This window comes from Abramis brama (genome assembly GCF_963993115.1).
Source record: "Abramis brama genome assembly, chromosome: 4".
Lineage (NCBI taxonomy): Eukaryota > Metazoa > Chordata > Actinopteri > Cypriniformes > Leuciscidae > Abramis > Abramis brama.
This window is the reverse complement of record NC_139966.1, coordinates 717,657-736,578: the sequence shown is the minus strand read 5'-3', so window position 1 is coordinate 736,578 and position 18,922 is coordinate 717,657. Positions and strand designations below refer to the sequence as shown.

Sequence of the window (18,922 nt, the reverse complement as noted above, 5' to 3'; positions counted from 1 at the left end):
CAACCAATTGCCTGTATTTAATAAATAAGCAGCAAAATATAGCAGACGATAGGCCTAATCATGGAGGCGCCCGCGCGGTCACTTGCATTGCTCATGAACAGGAGCGCATCTCATCCTAATTTAACGAAACTCAGCGTAGGCCTCACAGACATGAAATATATCTTAAAAAAGCTTGAAATGTCTTTTTAACAATTTAAAACGAAAAGAAATAGGCTACTCTCTGATTATGTAATCCATGATGTGCATTTCTCTCTAGGCGCGTTCACTAAGGAGATGGCGATCGTCAACTTCATCTTTACAGCTGTTGTTGCTGTTAATAAACTAAAAATAATAGGCCTATAATTTTATTAAACAATAAATTAAATGAAATTGTAATTGTATTAAAAAAGCAACAAAAAAAAATCCTGTTTAAGTTTTTTTTTTTTTTTTTACCTATACGCATTAAATTCAGGTAGGCTACTGAGTCACTGCCCTCAGTGCCCAGAAAAGCGCTGAAACGGAGATGAAGGGGAACCCGTTTTTATTATTTTTTTTTATTTTTTGGCTTATTTTAACTGGCTCATCCAGTTTTCTGGAGGTGCACCTCAAAATCCTGGCGCCGCTAGTGCTTCGCAGCGGTCTGATATCAAGAAATAACAGACTGCATTCCACATTGGAATTCAACCAAGCCATGTAATAATGTTTAATAACTTTCAAACGGTAGAGCCTGTTCCTTTATAACATAGCCAAAGGTTGGTGTATTTTTGCTTTATACATTTTAGGCTTATTCTCAAATTCAGATTGTGTTAGGGGGGCGGGATTATAAGGCAATTTTAATCTGACAATTTGACCGGAGAGATTTAATTTTGTCGGACATTTCATTTTTTTTCCAGCCAATGTCCGGCAATTACCGGACAACGGAAACCCTGGTTTGGAGGTAAAACCAATTGTGTCGGAAGCGGCTTGTTGTATAGCTGAGCTTAGGTTAGCCCATGCGCTTTCAGCTGTATTGTGTAGGGGATGAGTGAGAGTGGAGGAAAGGTTATTAGCCAAGCAGCGACGGTACGATGCAGTGATGTCAGGGGATTTTAGAGCTCGAGAGTTGAGCCGTCTTGAGGGTTGGTGCCTGGTGTGTTGAGGTCGGACCTTTAGGTGTATCTTGGATCTGATCAGCCGATGATCTGTCCAGCACTCCGCCCCACGCATTGCTCGGGTAATGGACATTTCATGTAGATCTTGTTGCCGGGTTATAATGTAGTCCAGTAGGTGCCAGTGTTTTGATCTGGGGTGCATCCATGATGCTTTGTATTTATTTTTCATTTGGAAAGTTGTGTTGGTTATGACCAGTTTATGCTCAGAGCAGAGGGAGAGGAGTCGCAGGCCATTCCTGTTCATGTTGCCTAATCCATGTTTCCCGATTACCCCAGGCCAGAGCATGTTGCTGGTGCCTACTCTGGCATTGAAGTCTCCCAAAAGCACAAGTTTATCAGTGTGAGGAACTTTGTGGAGAGCTCTGTCAAGAGACTCATAAAAGGCGTCTTTGATGCTTTCTTCAGCATCCAGAGTTGGTGCATAAGTGCTTATCAAGGTTGCATAGCGACCCTTCGCAAGGGGAATGCGCCAAGTCATCAACCGCTCACTGATTCCCACAGGAGACTCTGGGATGTTCTGTAGCAGTCTGCTTTTAATGGCAAAACCTACTCCATGTAAACGGCGGGTATCTTCTGGAAGGCCCTTCCAATGAAGGTGTATCCTTGCCCGACTTCTATTAGCGAGTCCTCTCCTGCGAGTCGGGTCTCACTCAAAGCTGCAATGTCGATGTTGTATTTGTTAAGCTCGCTCACAACCAGGGCAGTGCGCCTGCGGGGTCGGTCAGTTCCAATCTTTACATCAAGAAGTGTGCGCACGTTCCATGTAGCCAAAATTAATAGTTTAGATTTATATTTTCGACCGCGTAATGGGATGCCTTGACGACAGCGGTGGGCCGCCCAGGAGTGTAGGGAACAGGCAATGTTTGGGTCACCTTTTCTAGACCCTCCCCCCGACTGGGGGTGAGCAGTGCGAACCCTGAAGAGGGCTGCTCAGTCACACAAGAAGCTGCCGAAGGTGGACGCTGTTCCAACCCATCCACACAACGACCATCACGCTTGTGCCGCCTCCGTGCAGGTCTCAGGCTAGAGGCTGCCAGTCTGATCCAAGACCTGCCTCCGTCACATTTACCCTGTCGCCGAAGGGCTTGTATGGTGAAGTGATAGCATACGCAGAGAGTGGATTAGTGTGAAGAGAGGGGTGCGCAGACCCTATCTCCACAGCTTCACTCCAGAATCCAATATCCAGTGGCAGGAGATGAACTCTAGACAACCAGATGGACGGTGGAGTTGCTGGATAAAATAATAATAACAATAATCTATAGCAGTCTAAATCTTCCAAAAGATTTCAGTAACAACTAAGCTAGAGAAAAATATATTGATTATCATGTTACTTCAAATGTTTCCATTCGTTATGATGATATGAAATGAGATAATAGTAAAAACATGAAGCCGTTTGGTGCGTTTTGCTTTTCAAACGCGATCGCGATCCAAAATATGATACATTCAAACGCGATCGCGCTGCAAAATATGATACATTCAAACACGATCATGATCCAAAATATGATACATTCAAACGTGATTGCGCTCAAATATAAAACATTATGGTTACCATATACATATCTACATTTGAGCAGATATCCACAAACACAGTAACAGTAAACACGGGTCTAAATATTATAATATTCACCATATATCTAGCAACAGTTCAACTGCAATGTAAAATTTATGCAACAATAACAAACTAATATGTAAGAATTTCTTACCTTACATCGTTCTTGTCTTCACATCGCGTTTTTCTTCTTCTGAGGTAAATCCAATGTAAGCTCAGGCGCGTCTTTGAAACTCGACGAAAAGCAGAGACTTGTGAAGTGTTTTGTTTTTGAGGTAATGAGCGCGAGCGCGTTCCATGTGGAGATTTGCATGTGAATCTCTTTTGCGCGAGTGGGCGTGGTCAAATTAAAAATAATTAGAAAGCGTTTGAGAAGCTGGACATCTTGTTGGTTTTATACAAATTACTTAAACAGAGAATATTTGTTTTCAGTTTGAATCCGCCCAGGTGAAAAAGACGTACTATTAAATATATAAAAAATGTACTTGAGTATGTTTTTAGTACAATACAAATATACTTTAATGCATTTTTAATACATTTAACAGTACGTCTTTTTCACCTGGGCGATCATTTAAAAGTACACACTTAAAGGTTTATAAAGGTATATGGCTCATAAATGTGTGACAAGTATTCGCTGAATTTTGTTTCAGTTTATAGACGTGCTCAAGAAAAAAAAGTTCACCGCGACGGAGAGGCAGAAAGCACACCCTGTTTATTTTCTTTATTTTACAAAAGCACAATGTTTTGATTTGATTGTAAGTGGACACATACAAAAGTAGAAATATCACAGATTCTTTTTTTATATTTCTTTTTTCTGTATGACCATAAATGACGGAGTAATTTAAGTTTATAGTGCTACAATGTGGAGAAAATCCAGCAAAACGCGCCCGCGTGTTTGCCAACCTCAGAGGGTTAACATACTATTCATCAACATAGCCTATAGAGGTAACACTTTAGAATAATGGTCCGTAGTTAACAAGTAGCTATGCAGGAAGTAATAGGTAGTACTGCATTAACACCGAACTTAATACTATTAACTAATATGGAAGCAATATTAACTAAGCAGTAAGTAATATCTAATTTAGTACAAAGGTAGTTCCTTGGTAGGTATTTGATTATTACTAAAGAAATGTATCCTCACTGAGAACTACTTGTGAACTAAGAAAGAATAACCAATTAATTACTAATCACAAAAGTAACATGTCTAAAAAGTGAACAATTGTGTTTTTTTTTTATTTTTTACTCTTAACATGGTCATAACATTTCAGAAGCTTGTGCCTCTAATGGGTTCTTAGTGGAAACCAGTTTATGAATATTATATTCCCCCAAATACATTAGCTACAGGTTGAGATTGTGACTACTACTCTTGCCAAAGGATGGACGCATGTTCTCTGTTTATTTCAAACTTAAACATAGAATAATACTAATAATGATAATTTGTTTAAAATTTTAAATAATTAGGAAGTGATGCTGACACTCATGATTGGATTAGTTCACTATTATGAGCTCTTGAGTGTCAGTTCAATATGTCTCAGACTCCAAAGACCTACCTTTATGTTACAGTAGCCGCCAGAGGAGGACTTCTCTTTAGGCTATGAATATAAACATTGATGTTCTCTTGTCAAAAACAATTTGCATCCTTAATGAAGAAATTGGCTGCATTTATGCTGCGATAATCGCAAAACCACATCTTCCAGATTACAATGTTTGTTAGAATATTACTAGTGCCTGTACAGTATGTGTTAAATATAAAATTAAATAACTTGTATTACTTGTGAAAAACATGCTAACTCCTCACTAATTACTCAAGCGTTACCTTGTTATCCCGCAGGAACTACTAGTGATGTGGCCCATTATTTTAAAGTGAAAAACATGCTAACTCCTCACTAATTACTCAAGCGTTACCTTGGTATCCCTTGTTAACTACTACAGCCTGGTCTCATTGTAATACGTAGGCATTAATACGTAATTTTCTCAAAGATAGAAAACATACTTTTTTTGTACGTTTCGATGCTGAAACGTATAACGTTAATATGGACGTATCTGCAACGTTTAAACGTAACATTATTACGATTTTACAGCTAAAAAATGTAAACTATTTACTAATATTTCATATCATAACGATATCTGTATAATTTCCCTTTTACCATTTTATAGATTATAAATGTAAGATCTCTTAACCCTACTCCCACACCTAAACATACTCACTTTATTGACAAAATTAAAAGGATAAAACTTAATGGATATGTGTAGGGAAATGGCAGTTTTATTAACAAAATAGCATTAAAACATAGTAAAACTAATCCTACCCCTATGTTACCCCTAACAATTTCTGTAAACTAAGTTAACGTTACGTAGGCTAGAATTATAAAGAAAAACAACAGACAGGTATAATCACAATCATTTATTTATTGAGAAAATATCAAAACCGGTACCAAAAGTTGTTCACATGACGATGTGTCGCAGTCCTCTCTGGCAGTATTGTATGAGGTAACGTTACAGAGCAGAATATAAGTTATTAATCCATGAAAATGTTAATCCGGTTTCGGTTCGCTGTTCGCTCTGTGAAGGCGCGCGCGCTTCTCCAATTCAAATATAGTACACCAATTTAAACACGGCATGTCGTAATCTGTGACGAAGCATGCGAGAGCCAATAAGCGTCTGATATCACTGCCATAAAACATGTCGTAACGTTTCGGGAGAAGCGGAAATGGAGATGAAGATCACTGGATAAAGGGCTGAATTTGGATCTGTTTCTTGCAAACAACGTATGGATTCTAAAGATTTGGATTACATCAGGCTAATAAAATTGATATATTTTGTGAATTTATGTTGTGTTTTAGTGTATTATGGGTCTATAGGAGAAAATACCTTTTGTGTCTCACAGTAAATAAAACACAAAATGGTTAAACGATTAAAGAAGGTATTTTTAAGGTTTTAAAGTGTATTCTTGTTTAACACCATATAGGCTAATCATCCGAAACGAATTTGCAGCAGAAGGCATGAACAGAGCGAAATGTTATTATTTATGAGTAACGTTAAACTGTATTAATAAATGTGACTGAAAATTTAATTGATAAGACAATTGAATGCAATAGAGTCTAAACATTAATTTTGAGTAATTAGTGAGGAGTTGGCATATTTTTCACTTTAAAATAATGGGCCACATCACTAGTAGTTCCTGCGGGATAACAAGGTAACGCTTGAATAATTAGTGAGGAGTTAGCATGTTTTTCACTTTAAAATAATGGGCCACATCACTAGTAGTTCCTGCGGGATAACAAGGTAACGCTTGAGTAATTAGTGAGGAGTTAGCATGTTTTTCACAAGTAATACAAGTTATTTAATTTTATATTTAACACATACTGTACAGGCACTAGTAATATTCTAACAAACATTGTAATCTGGAAGATGTGGTTTTGCACATTATCGCAACATAAATGCAGCCAATTTCTTCATTAAGGATGCAAATTGTTTTTGACAAGAGAACATCAATGTTTATATTCATATCCTAAAGAGAAGTCCTCCTCTGGCGGCTACTGTAACATAAAGGTAGGTCTTTGGAGTCTGAGACATATTGAACTGACACTCAATAGAGCTCATAATAGTAAACTAATCCAATCATGAGTGTCAGCATCACTTCCTAATTGTTTAAAATTTTAAACAAATTATCATGATTAGTATTATTCTATGTTTAAGTTTGAAATAAACAGAGAACATGTGTCCATCCTTTGGCAAGAGTAGTAGTCACAATCTCAACCTGTAGCTAATGTATTTGGGGGAATATAATATTCATAAACTGGTTTCCACTAAGAACCCATTAGAGGCACAAGCTTCTGAAATGTTATGACCATGTTAAGAGTTAAAAAAAACCCCACAATTGTTCACTTTTTAGACATGTTACTTTTGTGATTAGTAATTAATTGGTTATTCTTTCTTAGTTCACAAGTAGTTCTCAGTGAGGATACATTTCTTTAGTAATAATCAAATACCTACCAAGGAACTACCTTTGTACTAAATTAGATATTACTTACTGCTTAGTTAATATTGCTTCCATATTAGTTAATAGTATTAAGTTCGGTGTTAATGCAGTACTACCTATTACTTCCTGCATAGTTACTTGTTAACTACGGACCATTATTCTAAAGTGTTACCCCTATAGAAATACAATGAATACAATGAACAAAGTTTTTAAGATAACGCAGAAGTCTCTGCCTAAATTTTCAACCTGATCTCAAGGCAGTCTGTGCCACAGTCATGAAATGTATTATTGATGCGTGTTCATGGACACAAATTTCTTCTTTATTCGTTTCTCTCAGAACAACTTATCAATTTATTTTCCTTTCTTCTACTAAGCGCCCACTCAGTCTGTTCATAGTTTTCAGTCACGTGACCTGTGCGCTGCCCTGAAGGGCAAACCAATATGGGCCGAATTGGCAGAATGGCTTCTCCGTATGACGCAGCACAACCCGGTCCATTTTCATTCTGTTTCAAGACGTGAATATTTGTATCACCTCTCAACATATGAAAAACTAAGATATTATCACAAATATAATATTTGATATCATTTGATATTGTAATAATGATTATTAATGTTGATTCATAGATAGCCTACATAAAAAATATTGTGTTTGGAGAAACTGCACATCATATTATATGGTTGACAGTCTACTGTATAGGCCTATTTTAGTGTGATTTTCCCACAGTGACAACATTATTTGCAGTTAATTTATCAGACACTGATAATTATGTTAATTCTATTTTTAAAATGCAACGTACTGTAATAATCTATAAGCATATTTAACAATCGGTCAAAGACGAATAATTGCAAATTGCAATTTGGTCTGGCCTGTAGATAGATGCAGTAGGCTATGTTGTTCCATGCGCCATCTGGTGGATATTCTGTGAATACATTTATTTAAATTCTAAAAAATGTGCTGACAGGATTCAGCAGCATTCGGCATGAATGATATTGTGGGAAAAAGTGTGCATTATTAATGGCCACATCTGTAAGTGACGTGTTTTGAGGACACTCGCAGAGACAGGAATTTTGACATATTTTTGGTGTTTTCATAATCGAAGTTCGAAGACAAAATCAAAGATGAAAATTCTATTAATCGTGGAGCCCTAGTGTTACGTCCCAGGGTCTTTAATATAATCTGTTGTGAGAAAATGCTTGTGTTGTGCTCTGCAACTCGTTGTGAGCATGCCTGAGTCTGAGCAGAGGAGTATTAATGCAGCACTCAGAGGAGTCTGTGCTGAGGAACACTTCTCCCCCAGCCTCAGACTGAGATTGTGTATTTTGTGAGAACTGTGCTTGTGTATTTTGTGAGAACTGTGCTTGTGTATTTTGTGAGAACTGTGCTTATCCTTGAGTTAGGAGTGGACCTATACTCATTTGTTGAGTGCTAAGAAGTGATTGAGAAGTGCTAAGAAGTTTGCTTTCTAGTGTTGATTTCTCTACCTGTGGGTAATTAAAAGGTATTGTATAAAAATCTTATTAGCTTTGCTCATTTTGGATTATCTGGGAAATGTAGTTGAAGTTGTGTTTGCTTTCACTCTGGGACTGAGGCTGAAGTGTGTTCTCCACGTAATTTTACGTCTCTTCGTTACCTTTTTTTATCATATCTTTTTTCTTTGTTACTTTCCCTCCTGACCCCTAGACTGGGAGGAGAACGTAACACCTAGTCATGAAATCATCTTTGAGAGCAAGGGGGCCACTGGTGGTTCGGGCAACTTGCGTACTTTGCATATAGGGAGGACCGGCTCTGGATATGTCATTGTCATGGTTAAAAATTAAAATCCCCCTGGTTAGTGGATGTTTAATCATCCTCTGGCGAGATGTTGAGAGATTTAGGCCTGGTTTCACAGACAGGGCTTAGACTGAGCCAGGATTAGACCATAGATCAATTAGGACATTTAAGTAATTTTTATAAACATGCTTAGAAAAAAACATTACCGATGTGCATCTTAAAACTAAAAAGGCACTGATATATTTTTAAGATCAGTCAGTGCAAGTTTATTTCAGTGGAAACAGCTCAGACTTACATTTTAGTCTAGGACTAGTCTTAAGCCCTGTCTGTGAAACCAGGGGATAATGTCTTATTTTATATTTAGTTGATTTCATCTTAGGCTGTGTAGCTGTAAGTCAGTTGTAGTTTGTACAGTGGACACATATGAATAGTGTTCAGAACAGAGAACATACGAGCAGTGTTCATTTTACTCTGGGGATTTTATGTGTGCTATGTGTGCTTCAGATTATAGGCAAGATAAGTTTATTTATATAGCACATTTCATACACAATGGTAATTCAAAGTGCTTTAAATAGAATAATTAAATTAATCAAAAGAAATAAGAATAATTAAAACAGTTTAGAATAAAAAATAAAATACAGTACAGTACAAACAGTCAGACGAACAGCGGCACAGTGCTCATTCATTAAATGCACAGCTAAACAGAAGTGTTTTGAGTCTGGATTTGAATGTGACTACAGTAGGAGCACATCTGATCTCTTCTGGAAGCTGGTTCCAGCATAATAGCTTAAAGCAGACTCGCCATGCTTAGAGTGAACCCTTGGTGTTTCTAGCTGATGTGATCCTAATGATCTGAGTGACCTGTTGGGTTTATATTCAGTGTTTATATTCATATCTGCAATGTATTGAGGTCCTAGGCCATTGAGTGATATATATACCAGTAATAATACTTTAAAATCAATCCTAAAGGGAGCCAGTGTAAAGACCTGAGGACTGGTGTGATGTGCTCATATGTTGTGGTTCTGCTCAGCGTTCTGTATGAGCTGCAACTGTCTTATGGTCTTTTTGGGAAGGCCAGTGAGAAGTCCATTACAATAATCCACCCTGCTGGTGATGAAAGCATGAACAAGTGTCTCTAAACCAAGGGTCAAGATCCACTTTCCTGCAGAGTTTAACTCCAACCCTGATCAGACTCAACTGACTGCAACTTTCTAGTAATCCAGATGACCTTGATTAGCTTGTTCAGGTGTATTTGATAAGGGTTTGAGCTAACCTCTGCCAGAAAGTGGATCTCAAGGGCCTGAGTTGAGAACCCCTGTTATAAACCCTACATGAATAACACATAAATATTGCTGTTTGTTATGTTCTCCACACAGGTTACATAACTGTAATCTCACTGTTCAAACTTGTGAGAGTTTGTCTTCAGTTCTTCAATCCTCAAACACCGCACTGAGAGAGCTGGACCTGAGTAGCAATGACCTGCAGGATTCAGGACTAAAGCTTCTTTCTGATGGACTGAAGAGTCCAAACTGTCAGCTGGAGACTCTGAGGTCTGAATTCAAATACTAACATTTGATTTTATTTTGCATTAATTATGTAAAAATAACTCTGCTAAGATTTATCCTGTATGCAATTACATTGTGCTTTTCTTGTTCAGGTGTCCCATGTGTAATTTCCATTGTATTTGATAAGGGTTTGAGCTAAACTCTGCCAGAAAGTGGATCTCAAGGGCCTGAGTTGAGAACCCCTGTTATAAACCCTACATGAATAACACATTAATATTGCTGTTTGTTTTGTTCTCCACACAGATTACATGGCTGTTATCTCACTGTTCAAACTTGTGAGAGTTTGTCTTCAGTTCTTCAATCCTCAAACACCGCCCTGAGAGAGCTGGACCTGAGTAGCAATGACCTGCAGGATTCAGGAGTGAAGCTTCTTTCTGTTGGACTGAAGAGTCCAAACTGTCACCTGCAGACACTGAGGTCTGAATTCAAATACTTACATTTGATTTTATTTTGCATTGATTATGTAAAAGTAACTCTGCTAAGATTTATTCTGTATGCAATTACACTGTGATTTTCTTGTTCAGATGTCCCATGTGTAATTTCACTGCTCAGTCTTGTGAGAGTTTGTCTTCAGTTTGTCTTCAGTTACAACAGAGAGTATAATGGGAATAAAGGAGAATTAATTTGTTACATTTATATAACACTTTTCTGGGTACAGTCTATGAAGTAATGTATCTAATTAGTGAAATATTTAACAAAATATAGTAACGCCTATCCCTAGAGCGCATCCCTTTTTCACAGACATCAGTGGAAAGTTTGTAGTTTGGTCATATATATAAATGGCAAAGAAAGTAAAACGAAGCATGTATTACTAACATTAACTGACGAGAGAGAGAGAGCACTTCTTTTGTATGCTCTTGGTTGCTGATCGTTCACTCAGCACACGTGTCATTTGGATAAAAACTAAATCATATTTGTAAGTAAAACATGAACTGTTACATGATTTATGTATAATGAGTGGTTCCCTACATTATTACAGGACATTTGCAGGTCAAGGAATTTAATGAACGCAAACATCCAAAGCGCACCCTGAAAGTGCCTCAGACAGTGTGTGAATTGAATTGAATTCTCTTTCATGTCTTGCGCTTAAATGGACAAATTCACATCAAATTCTGTAAAACATCCATCTTAGCAAGCATCCTGGTAAACATAGTTGGTTATATCTTAATATGCGTAATCAAAGAAAACGCATATACAGTACAGCAGGCTATATTGGTGTGCATTCAGTCTGCAGCGGCCTAATAAAAGCCTAATGTTTCTGATTGTTAATCAAACTACAAACACAAAGTAATCACTCCCTGCTATTGACTAAATAACTTTTTAACTTTATAAAATATTAATTGATATTTAATTTATACAGTGATGAATATGCAGTATTATTTCACATTTGATTACTTTAATCAAATTATATACCTGAAAACTATTGTTAGACCTACCTGAAAAACCCGAAAACAACTGTTTATTTAATTTGTTGCCTTTCTTTGTTCTATTGTATATGTTCCGCCCTTCGGCGTTTAGTTCGTTTCCTAGTCGGACCTGTTTTAGTGACGGACTTAGTGTTCGAGCCAAGCAACAGTGCTGAAATCACCCACGAGTCTGCGTCATTACAGAGTTTGGTCAAATCTTTGTCTGTAAGTAATTTTTTGTCAGAATTGTGGTTTCTGTATGATGTATATGTTTACATCAAGTAATGTGTGTTATTACGTTCGTGACTATCAGTTTCATCGCATATGCTCTAGATTGAAGCCTTTTGTTTTCTGACTCACTGATTTATCTGCTCAGCAACGAGCCTCGGCACGTCGCCTCAGATTAATTAGTTGATTTATTTACATCTGTTGATTCATATAGATTATACATGTAACAGTCTAGCAGATAGTTTGGTGTTACTGAGGATGTTTGTTTAATTTCTATGCAGTAAGAACATCTGTAGTTTATTGTTTAAAGTGTTGACATAGAGAATAAAAAAAACTTGAGAAATAAAACTGAGGAAGAAAAGAGAACAAAAGATAAAACATCAATCCTCAACAAGACTTCTGGAGTTTCTCTTCATTGCTGTTAACTATCTGTCTAGCTGTACAAATCAGACGTCGTACATGCGAGGGCAGAATAGTATATATTTGTGCAATTTTTAATTTGATTATTTGTTCTTATTTTATTACGAACTTCTTACTTGTCTTTAATTATGTTTTAAATCTACATTATTTGGCTAGTAGTTTTGATGTGGTATCAAAATTGGAATGGAGAATTGTGATGTGTCACTAGTATCTAAAAATTCTAACCACTGACCCAATCCTCAGCACTGAGCCCTGCTGGAGCGGCTCTAAATATGTGCTGTGCTATTAAAAGAAAGATAAAATATGATAGAGCAATAGAAAGAACAGTGAGGGTAACAGAAGCTCATACAATACATTTTAACATGCTTAACCCTCTGGGGTCTGAGGGGTTTTCTGGGCCCTGGAGGTGTTCTGACATGCTCTGACATTTGTGTTTTTTTCAGTTATTTATAAACATGTTAATGGCAAAGGTGTAAATTCACTCTATATAGCACAAACAGGGCTACCATAATATGTGCTCAAGATGCATGTATATGTTTGAATTTTTAAGAGAATAATGTTTATGCGTGGTTATTGAAAAAAAATATAAATGAAAGTTGCTGAAATAAGACCACAAAACTCATACAAAATGTTTGTCCACAAGATTTTTGACTAATGGATGTTGTCGCTTCGAGTTCGGGCTTCAAAATGATGTGAAAATCATCCTGCCTAATTGTTCAAATAAAACAATACATTGATTTAAATGGTGTAAAACAGGTTTTGCTTGGAAAGCCAATATGCGAGGGGGGCGTGAATGAGGAGTGGTTTACACCTGAGAATACAATGTCCCACCCATTATTTGTAATGACTCTGCATAATGAGCCATTCATTCAGGTGTGACACTGACTGAGCCACAGTGCAAGGACAAAAGATATATTTAGAAGAAGACTTATATTGACCATTTAAGATTTTGCTTACATCTATCTTGTAAATATGTTTTGCTATTTTATTTAAAAGGTTACAATTACAACAATAATTACAATTTCAACAATATTTCAAGTGTACTCTTTCTTTGAAAAAAAAAAAAAAATGATTATAGGCCTACATTTTATCATATGTATTCATTAGTTTGAATATAGCCAACACTGGAACAGCTAACATCTTAGTTGATGACTTTATTTTTGACAGTTAGACAGTTATATATAACATATGAGCAGAAATTGCTAAACAAAAGCTTATTTGATGTGGCAGTATATTCTACAGTAAAAACTGTACCCAAATCTAGTCAACAAAATGTTGTCTTTCATATTTCGCCTGACTGTAACGTTGTTTTTATGAAATATTAGGGCATATAAATGTTAATTTGCAGTTTAATACGTTGCAAAATAGCCTACATTTTATTTCAACATATTTCATTCGATTTTTACTCATCTCAGTATAGCAATACAGTTTGCTAAAACATCATCATTCATTCACACAGAAACGCGATTTAAATTTAAACTGTCTTTTTGCGAGCTGTGGTAAACAGCGCGCATCTCTGCCGTTCATTCATTCACACACAGAAATGCAATTCACTTGAGAAGGAAAAAAACTTACTACAGTATTCCTCAGCTCAGTCGGATCCTTGCTCCTCGAAATACCCGCACTTCTGAGGTTTTCTCACCATAATAATTTTCCATTATTATTATTCCTCACAGCGCTGCGAGACGGTGTAAACAAGTAGGCTACAATGATCTGATTAAACTTGTGTTTTCTCGAGCTGATATGGAGGCGTTCACAGGTTTGCATGGATTGCCTCATACATTTGCGTTTGAATAGCGCGCGCTCTCCGGGGCGTGGTCACATTACATTTGAATAAGCTCTAATGAGCTCGACTGGAATCAGTCTCTTTTAGTACAGATTTCACAAGATGAGAATATTTGTTTTTTATATAAATTACTTCATTTAAAAGAAGAGAATTCAAGCTTCATGCCTGTGTGTCTGTATGCCTGTTTGACTGAGTATTCGCTGAGTTATTGTTCATTTTCGGACACGTTTCAGAATGGACTACACTGGCAGAGAGAAGGCAGAACTCGCTTTGTGTTTATTTTTGTTTATTTGGCGAAAAGCACAACACTTTGTTTTTATTGTGAGTATGCACAAAAAAAATACACATTTAACAGAATCGATTTATGTATGAAACTTGTTTGTAATACCAAAGTCAACAGAGCAAAATTAATCTCGTTTAAACTGATAAAAAAAAAGCGAGCCTATCGCGCCGGCGCGATTGTCGACCTCAGGGGGTTAAGCATGAAAATAACTGAAGGAAATATATATTTACTAAACAAATTAAGCCAACTAATTTGATTAATATTCTTTTGGTTTCTCTACCCAATATATTAAAAAGTTACAAATGTAGTGAAAATACAGGTATCGTTATCGGCAAGAACCAAATCAAAAGTATCAGTATCGTTCTGGAAAAAGAGGCATCGGTGCATCCCTACTTATTCAGAGTAAAATCAACCTAGGGTCCTTTGCACTATGACCTAGAGCCAACCCCCCCCCCACCCCTTGTATTTGTACCTCGTAAATTACCCCAAAAATAATGCCCAGAATGGTATCAAACTTCTACAGTAGTACACATAGGTTCTGTACTCATAAAATGAGGCATTGGAAAGTTTTTAAAATGAGGCATTGGAAAGTTTTTAAGTACATCAGGAGTTTATTTAGATAACACTTGCCTGACGGCTCATGCTACTTCTAACCCGGACACCGACATCACTCCACTGAGTTGAGAAAAGCACGTAAAAGTCCTGGCAGAAAGCGATGCATAAGGATGTAGTGTAACGACGCCCAGTTCCAGGAATGCACTAATATTGTGTTGGTAGTACCTGTTTATAACAATAATTAGTTAACACTAAGTTGTCAACACTTTGGAAAAAATTATAATTTGTTGTTACACTACATCCTTATGCATCACTTTCTGCTCATTCAGTAAATGCACAGCTAAACAGAAGTGTTTTGAGTCTGGATTTGAATGTGACTACTGTAGGAGCACATCTGATCTCTTCTGGAAGCTGGTTCCAACATAATAGCTAAAAGCAGACTCGCCATGCTTAGAGTGAACCCCTGGTGTTTCTAGCTGGTGTGATCCTAATGATCTGAGTGATCTGTTGGGTTTATATTCAGTGAGCACGTCTGCAATGTATTGAGGTCCTAGGCCATTGAATGATTTATATACCAGTAATAATACTTTAAAATCAATCCTAAATCTAACTGGGAGCCAGTGTAAAGACCTGAGGATTGGTGTGATATGTTCATATTTTCTGGTTCTGCTCAGCGTTCTGTATGAGCTGCAACTGTCTTATGGTCTTTTTGGGAAGGCCAGTGAGGAGTCCATTACAATAATCCACCCTGCTGGTGATGAAAGCATGAACAAGTTTCTCTAAACCAAGGGTTCTCAACTCAGGCCCTCAAGATCTACTTTCCTGCAGAGTTTAACTCCAACCCTGATCAGACTCACCTGACTGCAACTTTCTAGTAATCCAGATGACCTTGATTAGCTTGTTCAGGAGTATTTGATAAGGGTTTGAGCTAAACTCTGCCAGAGAGTGGATCTCAAGGGCCTGAGTTGAGAACCCCTGTTATAAACCCTACATGAAAAACAAATTAATATTGCTGTTTGTTTTGTTCTCCACACAGGTTACATAGCTGTAATCTCACAGCTCAGTGTTGTGAGAATTTGTCTTCAGTTCTTCAATCCTCAAACATCTTTCTGAGAGAGCTGGACCTGAGTAACAATGACCTGCAGGATTCTGGAGTGAAGCTTCTTTCTGTTGGACTGAAGAGTCCAAACTGTAAGCTACAGACACTGAGGTAAATGGTTTTCCATTAAACAATTAATATAAAAATATATTATCACAATAAATAATGATGACATTTTGTCAACAAATCTGCTCTCAATGGAATGCCAGAACAAGAGACAAAAACAACATTTGCAGGGATGTAATTGACCATTTTGCAAATGACATTTGAAATAAAAAAATAATGCATTCAATACCAATATTCATCACCACACCAATTAACATCATCTCTGGGGCTTGACCTTGCTACCTGCATTCTGGTGCAAAAATCTTACTTGAACATCGATCTTATCCAGGATGATTCCTCGCATAAAAATCCCCAGTAATGTACACTGCTCAGTGTTTATATAATCCACATTCAGAGTGTTAAAAAAGTAACAAAGAAGCAGTGTAGAAGTTAATGAGATAATTATGGTGAGAGAAATTAAAAATGTCACTTTAGAGTTTCACCCCTATACCTAAACTCACTACTTAGGTGCCCTTTACCTTTACTGTTCCCTGCTAGTGGAGTGACCTGCCTAAAGCCTGGTTCATACTGTAAGATTTTGGCCACAATTAGGCTGTCAGGGACACATTTTGTGAACCCTTGAAAATATTCCTCTGCTCCTAGGTCAAAATTTGAAATGTTTGTTCACTAATATTACATGTAATAATACATTAAAATGGTCAATCATTGACTATTGCGATAAAATTTGACCTCATATGAAATTCTGGTAGTGTGACTTCTATGACAACCGTGAGAAAAGCATGATCATAATTAATGCTATGCTAATTAATGTTTTTGTTAATTTTAAGAAAGAATCTACAGAAAATAACAGCTGAAAATACAAACTATGCAGTTTGTGAATGCCAAACTAATGTCATGTGGAATGTTGCTGTATGTCTTTGTAGATTGTCTGGCTGTATGGTGACAGAGGAAGGCTGTGGTTATGTGTCTTCAGCTCTGAGTTCAAACCCCTCACACCTGAGAGAGCTGGATCTGAGCTACAATCACCCAGGAGATTCAGGAGTCAAGCTGCTCACTGATAAACTGGATAAACTCAAGTATGTAGAGCAGGAAGAGTTTTGATTAAACAACTCAAAAAACAGCATTACAATCTACACTTATTACAAACCAGTTACTACATTTTACTACATTTTACTACATTTCATAAAGGTCTTATTGAGAATTTTTAGAGGTTTAGCTCTAGTTATACCACGGGCTGTTGAATGCTTCATTCTGATTGGTTGATGAACATTCTAAGGTGTGCAATTATTTTCAGTAAACGCACAGGAAAAGTAGTTCTACCAGAAAGACCAGCGTCAGTTTCTGCGAACGTTATAATGGGTGTTATCCGGGCTTAAATACTCCATATTTCCAGTGGTTATTGGCTAGATTTGAGGTCAATGAATGAAGTGTTTAATGAATGACGTGATATCAAACCGCATTGGTCACGAAAAGGAGGCCACGTTAGGCCGTGTTGAGGAGAAGGTAACTTGGGTGCATGAGATAGCCTCGATAGGCCTAATTAGGTTGTGAAGTAAATAAGTAAGGGAAACTACCACCAAAACCAGAGTTTGTATAGATAGTATACTTGCCTAAGGAGGTTTTATAGGCAAGGTTTATGATATGTGGTGAACTTACCTTACTCTTGCTAGTAACAAAGTTATCTTTAGTGTTAGCGAAAGAGGATGTGAGTAATGTATAATTTGGTTTAGTTCGGAGAGTCGCATAAGTCTAATGTGCATTAAGACCGCATGTGATGACCCTTAAGAGGAAGCGGCATCAGTAAATAGGTCTAAAGCTATGGACGATTCGGGAATGCCATTATAGAAAAAAGATATGCCATTCCAGCTTTGAAGCAGGTTGTTCCAGAAACTGAGATCGGACAGGCCCCCCTTATCTAAGACTTAGTATCGCTAAATTGTGACATATTATGCCACTTTTTACAAGATGTAATATAAATCTATGGTGTCCCCATAATGTGTCTGTGAAATTTCAGCTCAAAATACCCCCCAGAACATTTATTATAGCTTGTCAAATTTGCCCCTTTTTGGGTGTGAAAAAAACTCGCCATTTTTTGTGTGTGTCCCTTTAAATGCAATTGAGTTGCTGCTCTCCGCCTCCGTTCAGAAGAGGGCCAATCCTTTATAGGTTCGGATAAACCGGCAATAACGAAACGCAGGAATAATTTTACTCTTTTCAATGGTTAGTGGATACATTTTTGTTGTGGAGTTACATTGAGTAATCTCACTTGCATGTACCGTCATATTTAACTTTGTAACAGTTTGTAACAGTTGTAACACGCCCTGAAAGCTAATGGTACAAAATGTAACTGTAAAACTGTTACAACTTTTACACAAGTTTTACACAGTTCCCTGAGGTCTTTATAGGACAGCTGTTTTTTTTCTCTTTCTTTGGGTCAAATAGTGTTCTGTGCTCGTCGGTACAGCAACGACAGAACAGTTTGCATGCTATGCTCGAACTTTTGTCATTGCTTTAAAACTGGTTACACAGTTGTCACTTGCAAAATCCATGGACTGGAAAAAAAAATATATGGAAGTAGTGTCCTTGACATCACCCATAGTTTTCTGAAGAGCATTTTTTAAAGCCCAAAGTCGGCGGAGCTGGTCGTCAATGAAAATGGGCAAAAAGGCAGGATTAGCTGAGGTGACGTGACTCTCACTGATATCAGACAAAAGCACTTGCGTGAAGTTGGCCCCCCACCCAACGCAAAACTTCGCCAAAATATGCTCAATCGTTTGTGCTCCGTTTGAGCTGTAAAAAGTTTTGTTTGTGCTGCTTCAGTTTTTTAGTTATTAAAAGAATATTTTTAGGTCATTCTGAGGTCACTCAGCCCCCTCACATGATCCAAATTCAACCAAAATAGTCTCGTTCGTTTGTGCTGGTATGTGCCGGTAAAGGTTTCATTTGTGCTGCGTCGGGTTTCAAAATATCAGACATTTAATTATAGATGATGATGTCACCAGCCCCCCCACATGCTTCAAATTCACCCCAAATATGCTCAATCGTTTGTGCTCCGTTTGTGCTGGTTTGTGCAGTAAAAAAA

At 37.2% G+C, this 18,922-nt stretch overlaps 1 protein-coding gene across 1 annotated transcript in view; it reads left to right on the top strand.

Moving 5' to 3' along the window:
- The window catches only part of LOC311081371 (protein NLRC3-like), a gene marked incomplete at its 3' end in the record, with an annotated part of 325,193 nt that overhangs the window by 22,523 nt on the left and 283,748 nt on the right, over nucleotides 1-18,922 (top strand). Inside the window, exon 6 of the mRNA XM_084111912.1 lies at nucleotides 10,241-10,414. Within this exon, the coding sequence (XP_083968038.1) occupies nucleotides 10,241-10,414 (174 nt within the window). The remainder of the gene's footprint in view (nucleotides 1-10,240; nucleotides 10,415-18,922) is intronic.